Here is a 10,836-nt window from a genome sequence, read left to right on the forward strand (position 1 = left end):
GTAGGATGCCTACCTACACATACCCATGAATCAGGATCACAAGACATACTAACGGTTTGTACTAGAGAAAGTACACTACCAATTCAGAGTCCTACCACTCTGGATAAAGTTAGCTACAAGGGACTTTACAAAGTATCTCGAAGCAGTCACAGCATGTCTAAGAAGGAAAGGAATACACATATTTCATACCTAGATGACTGGCTAGTAAAGGCAAAATCAAAACAAAACTGTCAAACGGACATGCAAACAGTATTCAAGACTTTAGAATGACCGGATTTCCCCATAAACCACAAGAAATCGTCACTACAACCAGAACAGGAAAAAGTGTCTCCTGCGGGCGACCCTAAACTCAAGGACAGCCCAAGCATACCCTGTCCAGAGGATGGTGAAGGCAATGGCAGAGCAAGTTCACCTATACCAGAAGGGGCAGTCTCTGACAGTGAGGACAGCCATGAAACTAATGGGTATGATGCCATCATGCATAATGCACATGTGAGACTGCACATGCAAGCTTTCCAGGAATGAATCTGCAACAAATGGTCACACGCCACAGGATCTAGTGGTTTTTATGGCAAAGGTACAAAGTGAAGCACAATGGTGGAAATCCTAGACTGTGACATTAGGGAGACCATTCAAGGCAACAACTCCAACGGTGACCATCATAACGGATGCATCCCATTAGGGCTGGGGAGCACACACAGGCAACCTGAAGATGCGTGGAAAATGGAACAGCACAAAAGCGCTGAGACTACTTGGAAATGAAAACATTCCAGACATGCATCACAGGTCAAAGTATTAATATAAACCGACAATACAACTACGTTTTACCTCAACAAACAGGGAGGAACAAAATCATTCACCCTGAGCAAACTTGCACAGGAGATATGGCAATACCAAGGAAGATCATGCTGCGAACAGTCCACGCACCAGGAAAGGAAACCATGGCAGCAGCCAGACTAAGCAGACAAGAAAGCAGATCCCACAAATGGGAACTGAAACAACAGACACTTAAGAAAATGTTCAGAGTCTGGGGGAGACAAGAAGTAGACCTGTTCGCAACAGCGAAAAACACAAAATGCCAACACTTTGCCTCCAAGTTTCAACACCACCAGTTAGAGGGGAATGCCCTATCAATAAACTGATCAGGGAGTTTTGCCTATGCCTTTACTCCAATTCCCTTGATACCGAAGGTGATGGAGAAAGCCAGACAACCAGGAATGCACTTCATCCTCATAGCACCACAATGGGCCAGACAAACTTGGTAGTCGGACCTACTAGAGATGTCCAGCGGACAAATGATGACAATCCAAGCAGAACAAGATCTGCTAACATGCAAGAGAGGAGAGTGTACCACCCAGAGCCAGCAACACTCCGCCCAGCAGCTTGGCTCCTGAATATGTAGAATTTGGCCACCTACAACTACTGCCCGGAAAAATGGAAATCCTTAAGGAAGCAAGGAAAGCAACTACACACAAATGCCTTGTAGCAAAATGGAAAAGATACATTGACTGGTGCGCTAATAACAGATATATGGAGAAATAAAAAAACAGGAAATAGTGTTCACGCATCACACTCATCGGCTACATAGTGGACTGACACATTCATCCTTAAAGGTACGCCTGGCAGCAATAGTAGCCTACATCAGGGGTACATCATGTAACAGCTTCCTCTGCTATCCAGTGGTGAAACGATTCCTAGAAGGGGATAAAATAATTGCTTCCCCCAGATCAGTTCCAGCACCATTTTGGAACTTAAATACTGTGCTAATGCAGTTAGAGACCAATCCCTTCAAACCTAGGCACAAGACAGATCTAAAATCACTAACGCTCAAGACAGCGTTTCTAATCGCAATCACATCGCTACGCACAGTAAGCGAACTGCAGGCACTAACAATACAGGAGCCATACTTGCAAATACACAAAGACGAGGTGGTTCTCAGAACTAACCCACAGTTCCTGCCAAAAGTGGTAACCCAATTTCATGTTAACCAAAGTATACAGCTACCAGCAGCTACCAGCTTTCTTCAAAGATCCTAAAACAAAGGCAAAAAAAGCCCTGCACACATTGGATGTAAGGAGGGCTCTAATATACCACCTTAAGGAAACTAAAGGGTTTCATAAGGGAAACCAGTTGTTTGTCTCCTTCGCAAGAGCAACCAAGGACTCCCCAGTGACCAATGGGACAGTTTCAAGATGGATTGTAGAAACAATACAAACTTGCTATTCCAAGGCAAGGATAACACTGTGCCCAAGGGCCAATTCTACACAGAAAAGGGTGCAACACTTGCCTTCCCGGCAAACGTTCCAATGGATGCAATCTGCGCAGCACCACACACCTTCACAAAGCATTATTGTGAGGAAATCCAAATGAACAAGAAAGCACAGGTGGGCCAAAAGTACCACAATTACTGTTTGCAAACACTTCCTCATTTCATCCCATGGGAAGGTATACCACTATGTAATCTAATGCACAGGATGTAAATCCAGAAGAGGATTCATGCTGCAAAACAAAATGGTTACTTACCAGTAGATGTAGTTTTGCAACTTGAAGAGTTTTCTGGATTCATATGCGACCTACCCACCTGCCCGGAAATGTGAGATTACACAAACCTGGGGGGAAAATACAGGAACAAAGAGGAAGCACACCAGAAAGGGAAGACAAAAGAATCCAAAGATGGCGACTACGTACAGGAACATCTGGGGCGACGTCTGACATCACACAGGGGATGGGCATACCACCAAATGGTGGTCGACGATGCCCAAAAGCGAATAAAAAAAGAAAAAAGATCATTCTAGACCCTACCACTAGATGGCGGAGTAATGCATAGCATGTGAATCCAGATAACTCTTCAAACCGCAAAACTACTACTGTAAGTAACCATTTCGTTCTTTATGTCTAATTATTAATAGGGAGAATATAACAGCGTGGTGGCTGCTGTAGAGAAACTTTTGAATGGGGCACTAGACTGATTTGAGCACCCCAGTATATTAAAACTTATTTGTTGTGTAGGCACCGTGTTTTTACAGGACAAAAAATGTTGCAAGCAGCATATGTGTATTTCTATTATAGAGGTATAAAACCTTCTGAAACTGATGCCAGCGTGTTAGATCATTTCACAAGTTCTCCTTCAAATAGCCCAGACAACTATGCCTTTTAAATAAAAGACAGGGACATATTTGGCCAGTAATACACATTTTAGTCTCATTTTGTCGAATGTCTAGTAGGGGATACTCCTTACAGCTTCTTTCAACGGTGGTGCTCACCGGCTGTGTTGGTTTGCTCAGTGGAATGTCGGTATTGAACTACAACTCTCTTTCACGTCTACATTTTGTTGCTGATCTGACACTTGCGGGAAGGGAGTAAGTGTAAGTGAAAAGGAAGGAAATGTGATTTTATGGTAAAGTTCATAGATTGGATGAGGCTATGGTAGGTATAGGAGAACTGGAAAAGACAATGGTGAGATCAATAAGCCAGGAAGGTGTGAGGAGGAAATTAGAAAGACGTGGGTACAAAAAAAAAGGTCACCGACATTAATCCACTGCCATCTGCAACCAGTGTATATGTCCAACTTTCTTTTTTGATTTATTATAGGCCAGTGGGGGTCAAACTTTAACCCACAGGATACCACCCAGCGGAACTTCTATCTGGATGAGCAAACATCAATCAAGGTTCCTATGATGTCAGCCAAAAGCAGAGTCGTCAGATATGGTTTGGACTCCGACTTCAACTGTAAAGTGAGTTAAAAGAAAAACACTGTTAACTCACCAAAAATTTATATCTGCCAGACAGTCACCAGACACTAAAAAATAATCTTGCTTATTTAACATTAGCTTTGCTCACTAGTGACTCGCTTCATTTACATGACATTAACTTCTCTCCCCAGACATACTTCTCAAACAGCACAGGTTCACAAGACTGGTTTTAATGAGACTTTTGGGGTGGGCATGACATTATTTGAAGAATTATTTCAAACACTAAAATGGCCTCAGGAATTAAAGAATTATGCAAACGAGACAATAATATCTCTTGCCACAAAGTGACCACAAACCAATATTTCTAGAGTTTAAAATTACTATTTTCTTTTCTCAGTGGTACGTCAATGCACATCCTTCTAACTATCGTGCGTCTTTCTCTCTGGGAAAGGAACTTACTTTCTCTTGAAATAGAAGCCTTGAGGTCCTTTGTCTTGAAATACCAGCCTTGAGGTCATAGTTAACCAATTCAAGTTTTTTACTTGCAATACTTGTGCTCTCTTTTTTAAATCAATCCAGTTTGAATGTTATTTCTAGAGCAGACTTCTATGTGTTTGTATTACAATGTACATTTTGGGTGAAATCCTTACTCGGGTGGTACACAAAACTTAAGTCTATAACAAAATCCAAATATTTAGCAGTAATCAATTATACTGATCTTTAATATTGATTACTTCTTTTTCATGGACATTGCTTACTTATTTCAAACCGGAGTTTTCAGGGCATCTTGCCTTGCTCTCTTATGAGTGCTGCATGTAAGTATCCATTTTAAAAGAAAGGCGTTGGGCACGTTTCTTCCCGCTATCATTGTATGTTATTTTCCATGAACAGGAGACTAGTCTTTCTTCTAGTTTACAGTAAATCTTTGACTGTCAATAAATGCATGGTAACTGTTAATAATATGTACAAAACCTGTCACGTGTATTGATTCATTTAATCCCTTCAATTTCATTGTATCTAAAAATTCCATCCAGTACATTTCTAGCCCAAGTAGTCTTTCTTTCACATTTCAACTATCTATGTTGACAGTAATTCTGTAACTTGACTACTGATTTAGGATGGCTTGTGCCCTCTTTGTGCAAAACGTCATGTGATATAGGATTATTGATTCTTAAACCGTACCTTTTAATCCTAATTCCTCCCACCTACATTCTATATTTCTTTTGGTCATGCTGATGTAGTATTTATCACAAGTGTGTTTTATGCCATCAACACATTGTTAATTTTACAGTTTGCAAAATATTCTTATTGTACAGGTGATGGACTATTTTTTATTTTAGTACAAAAGAGACATTAGCACAATTAAGACATGGTTAGGGACTGGTTTTGTGCGTAGCAGTCTTTAAACGTTTCTTAAACGTCCACAAATTCATTCTTCTTTTGATAGACTATCACTAATCACTTTCAGATTATTGTCTTGCTGTATATTTAAAAATGTACCTTTTGATTTTATGAGCTTGTAATGAGAATTTCATGAAAACATTTTCTCAGTGGTTTGTCTTTGCATGCCTAATTAATCCTTCCCACTGCATGTCTTCAGTTTGTTTTTACACTTGAGGATCATCTCTTTAGGAATATTAATATGTCACATTGTTCTTGTAAAGCTGTTTTATCAGGAATACTGTGTTTAAGTTGCCACATTTGACTGTATGTTAAGTGTTGTTTCAAATCTTCTGGATAGTAGCGTGTAGCCAGTAACAATTTCTTTTGATCTGTTGTGTTTTAAAATATTGTGGTCTGCACTGTTTATAAAACAGACAAAATATTACACTTTGGAAAAATGTGGAAGGGTTGCTCAAGTAAGATCATCCCGAGAGTCCCGTTGGGATCATAATATTGTTTTAACTAAATTAATGGGTCTGCAATTTGAGCCACTACATTCATGCTCATTGCAAGTTTTAAACTTCAGATGTTACCTTTATGGTTGTAATAATTTCCTTAATAGAGTAAGCGAAGTACAAGCACTATGTGTACATGTACTTTTCATTCAGCTGCACAAAGAAGTCTTACGAACACACACACCCTGTCTCCCCAAACGAAAATAAATTAAATGAAATGAAAATTAGTAGAGCACATCTAATACCCCAGGAAGTCTAGGCGCTAACTCAGAGAGGAAGACAGCAGTGAGGGAGAGGATAAAATTATTGGTTAAAAAGCCAGGTTTTAAGTGCTTTCCTAAAGGCTAACAGGTCAGTTTTCCTTTTCAGTTCCAGTGGAAGGGAATTCGAGAGTCTGGTTGTGCCCACAATAGAGCTTCCACCGACCCAGCCAGCCTTTTTGTGTTGGTCACTAAAAGATTATGTGCTGAAGTGTACCGCAGTGGTCTAGGTGGGGTATACCACTGGCATCTGTGCTTAAGGTACTCCAGGCCTATGCCATGGAGTGCCTTAAAGGCGATGCACAAAGCTTTGAAATTAATGCGCTTCCTGAGTGGGAGCCAGTGCAGGCGACTAAGCACAGAAGAAGCAGATTTGTGCTTAGGAATTCCCAGAAGCAAGCAGGCAGCTGCATTTTGTACAATCTGGATTTTGGTCATACACATTTTCCTGATATTGATGAATAAGGCTTTACAATAGTCAACCTTTGATAGTACGAGGGTTGAGGTCACAATTCTTTGCAAATTATGAGGAATAAAAAGGAAGATCTTTCTAAGAAGTTTTAGAGTGAAGAAAGAAGAGGAAGTAATGGTGTTTAATGTGGCCCTGAAAGGAGAGTTTACTATCAAAATCACCTTGGTTATGGGTGTAGGAAGAGAGGCAAGTTCCTGCGGCCACCACGTTGGAGACCTAAAGGACCTTATTGGAGTTGAGCTTTAAACAATTTAAAGCCATCCAATTCCCGACCTGAAGCAAGCAGTTATGGAAACGCATGGCAGTGTCAGTGGGGTCGCTGGCCACAGAAATACCAATTTAGGAGTCATTGGCATAGGACACTACAGAGAACCCAAAAGACTGAATCAATTTTGCCAGTGGGGCAACATAAATATTCCAAGGGTAGGGCTCAAAGAAGAGCCCTGGGGAACGCTGCAAGAGAGTGTAAACGTTGGCGAGTTAAAATCTGTCAAAGTCACAATTTGTTCTCAATTGGTAAGAAAAGATTTCAGTTGAGGCAAGACTGTCTAGTAGCGTGCTGTGACTGACCGAATCGAACGCTGCGGAGAGGTCTAAAAGCACTAATTCAGCATTGCCTCCGGCATTGACGGTCTGCCTAACCTGTTCTGATGCTGTGATCAGAGCAAGTTCGGTACTGTGGTGGCTTTTAAAGCCGAGCTGGATGGGATCAAGGTGTGAGTGAGTCTCAATGAAGGCTGTAATTTCTGTATTCAAAGCCTTCTCAACCATTTTGTCAGGGAGGGGGAAGTCTAGAAATGGGCCGATAGTTATTGGGATCTTTATTATCCAGATTTGGATTTTTTTTGGTCAAAATCTTTTTATTGAGTTTGCAAGAGTATACAACATTTGCAGCTCATCCAAACTCGATTCGCAAGCCAAGATTAACAATGAGCTAAAGACAATACACAGTTCGATCACAAGTTCCTCACATGACTGGAGGTCTTAACTAATAGCAGAGAGATCCAATAATATTATGTCTTACTGGTACACATTACATGTCTCATATTGCTTCTTCACTATCAATGTGAGCTAACGAATTAAACATGATTTAAAATAACCAAACATTTCCGTGGTGTCATATGTGCTTAATTGTGATGTGGGCGAGGAGAGCGAGGGGCAGGTGCCATCTGACGCCCCCCGCCGCCCCAAGGGCCCTAAGCGGGGCCTAGTCTATTATGTCAGAAAGAGATGGAGGGCACGCATTCTAGGCCCACAGGCAAACCGTGATAATCTCTCTGACAGGTAGCTCACCAAGGGACTCCAATCATAGTCAAAGCTCTTATGGAAGTCTTCAACGATGTCCGTCATCCGCTCGAGGGCCAGGGACCGCCACAAACGGGCATGCCATTGGGCAAGAGAGGGGGCTTCAGATTTTTTCCAGGCAGCTGCTATGGCCATTTTGGCCAGCCCCAAGCACAGCCACATAATCGAGCGATCTACTTGCGTTTGGCGTTCTAGGCTGGGGTCTCGTATACCTAGGAGTGTGTGTTCTAGGGAAGTCGGGATCGGGTACCCCAGAATTTTCTTAATTTGGGAGAGGATCTCCTTCCAGAAGGGTTGAATAGAGGGGCAATCCCACCAAATGTGACGAAAGTGTCCCAGGAGCCCACATCCCCGCCAGCATCTGTCAGAAGTGTCTGGAAAGATGGAGTGCAGTTTCTGGGGGTGGAGATACGATTCATACATCATTTTATAATGGGGCTTCCCTTAAAAACATGGACTAATTGTATTTAGTGATATTCTTGTAAAGGGACCCCAATTGTTTCTCTGATATGGGAGCATGTAGCATGTCATCCCAGAACCTCCTGTGGCACGGAGCCTGCTGCGGGCCGAGTGTGAGAAGGAGGGAGTACAGAAAGGAAATGCACCCTGTAGTCGCGATACCGGTTTGGATGAACCTCTCTATAGGGAGCAGATCCCTGGTAGCTGCTTGACGCACCTGGGGTTGCTGTACACAGTGTTTTAATTGGAAATAGTGGTATTCTTCTGTGGGAGGTAGTTTGAAGAGGGTAGCGCAAACCTCGAAGGAACGTATCTCTTCCGACTGGACGAGGTCAGATATCATAAGGCACCCTACCTCCATTTATCAAAGGGACCATCAATGACTGCCGGCGAGAAAGCGGGATTGAAGTGAATAGGGGTATAGGGGGGTGGGAATGTCGTCAACTGCAGTGTTCTAGTTACACTATCCCATACTTTCAGGGTAGCAGCTGTAGGAATACTCAGATAGGTATTGTTCGGCCTGTCAGATTTCGGCTTCCAGGGCAGGTCCCAGATAGCTCTACCTGCTATCTGCCTATCCATGTGCAGCCAGATTTTGTCTGAGGCCTTAAGGGACCATTCCCCCAGGACCCATAGCTGCGCAGCTCTGTAGTACAAAAGATAATCGGGGAGGGACAGACCACCCTCCAGGCGTGACCTCATCAAGAGTCGTTGGAAAGGTGTGCCCTCTGGCCCTGCCAAATAAATCTGCTGGAGCTCTGTGAATAGCTCCTTGTCTTATGTGATGGGGAGGCCGTGGAAGAGGTACAGAAGGTGGGGTAAAGCATTTATTTTATTAGCATGTATGCAACCTATCCATGTTATGTAGACAGAGCTCCACTTTTAAAAGTCGGCCTTAAGTTGTTGCAGCAGAGGGGGGGATTTAGCCTTAGAGGTTTGCTAATTTGGGGGCGACATTAATGCCCAGATATGTGATTTCTTTGCATGCCCACCGAAAGGGGTAAGCGCCCTCGATGTCTCTCTGCATTTCCTGGGACATTGTCAAGTTAAGTAAGAAAGACTTAGAGAGGTTGACCTTGAATCCCGACACTTGCTCGAAGTGGGTAAGCTTGGTCTGCACAGCCGGAAGGGAAACACTGGGGTTAGTAATAGGTAATAGGACATCGTGCGCAAAGAGTGAGATTTTGTGTTCGTCTGAGCCAAAGGTGATGCCACTAATCCCCAGGTTGGACCTTATCCTTGCCGTGAATGGCTCAAAACTTAGGGCAAAAAGCATGGGGTACAAGGGGCAGCCCTGCCTGGTGCCTCTAGACAGATAAAAAAAGTCTGAAGGCACTCCATTCACTAGGGCACAGAACTCGGTGACCCATAGTTAGATTTCACCATGCCCAAGAAGGCCTTGCTAAACCCAAAATGGCGTAGAGTACTCAATAAGAAGGACCAATCGACGCGGTCGAAGGCCTTCTCTGCGTCTAATGAGAGAAGGGCCACTGGGAAATGCTTCTTCCGGACTTCATCGATGAGGTGGAATACTCTGCGGAGGTTGTCATGAGTCTGGAGACCCTTGATAAATCCCGACTGGTTGGGGTGAATGAGAGTAGCCAAGATGCCTTCTAATCTGCTGGCCAGTATCTTAGAATAAAGTTTGGCGTCTAAATTTAGTAGTAAAGCCCGCTAGGGTGGTGAGAAATGTGAGGAAGAAATCCGACTGCCCAGCGTTGGAAGCATAAAGCGTCACTACGGTGCAGGGTCATCCCCTCCGCACCCCTCGGACCATCAGGAACCTCCCTGCCTTATCTGATTTGATGTTGTGGGGTTGAAAATGGATCGTAGAGTGAAAAAAAAGGGCTACCCCGTTCTGCTTCGTAGCGTTAGAAGAGCGGAAGATTAATGGGTAGTGCTTATGTTTCAATCTGTGGTCTTCTCCCTTTTTAAGATGGGTTTCCTGCAAGGCCACCAAGCATACCTGATGGTCCCCCAGGAATTTCCACAAACGTTGTCGCTTGTTAGGGGAGTTGAGACCCCTTACATTCTATGACATACAGTTGACTGCCATTTAAATATAATCATACATCATCCCCATGGGGACATAGGAGCTATCCTGACCAACCCCTCTGCAGGCCCCCCAACCTTGACCCCTCCCCCCCCCCACAATGCCCCAATCAAAAGCATTGCATTTACGGCACCACAGTAAAAACAATAACCCTAAACTAAAACAACAACTATAGATTAAGAAGACCACAAAGCACCCGAAAGGCTACATGAAGTGGTGACTTCTGGCCCAGGTCCATTCCCGCCCCCAGAGCTCTGTATAAATACAAATATAGACGCTAATTTCTACGGAGCCAGTATAGTACTAGCAGAAATGAGTCAGGGAGAGAGAACCATGGAGAGGCCTCATTGCAGTGTTCTAAGTGAGAAGCTCGCCCCCCTCCTTGACCCCGGGAACTGAGATTTGTGGGCCCGGCGTATTCAACACAATGTCACCTCCTTCTCGTTTTGAAACCTTTACTTGGTCAACTGTGGGGGGAAGGCGGATCTCCATTGTATCGGGCCATGTGTGGAGGTCTCATGTCAATGTTTTGCCGTTTTACCACCCCTCCTGGGCGTTTGCCAGGGACCCGGGCGAGCGCCGCTCCGTCGGCCCGCTCTGCCTGCGTTCTCTCTGCAATCGCCTCCTGCTGTTGTGGGGATTTCTCAAGGCCCAGGAGGGCCGCCGCCCCCCCACCCCAGTAAAGTGGTGTTGCTTG

The 10,836-nt window shown here is 43.8% G+C and overlaps 1 protein-coding gene across 1 annotated transcript in view; it reads left to right on the forward strand.

The window, feature by feature from the left end:
• The window catches only part of SERPINF1 (serpin family F member 1), a 92,373-nt gene that overhangs the window by 64,717 nt on the left and 16,820 nt on the right, over window positions 1-10,836 (forward strand). Inside the window, exon 6 of the mRNA XM_085649073.1 lies at window positions 3,592-3,734. Coding sequence (XP_085505199.1) covers window positions 3,592-3,734 — 143 coding nt within the window. The remainder of the gene's footprint in view (window positions 1-3,591; window positions 3,735-10,836) is intronic.

Source organism: Triturus cristatus, chromosome 3_2, assembly GCF_964204655.1.
Source record: "Triturus cristatus chromosome 3_2, aTriCri1.1, whole genome shotgun sequence".
Lineage (NCBI taxonomy): Eukaryota > Metazoa > Chordata > Amphibia > Caudata > Salamandridae > Triturus > Triturus cristatus.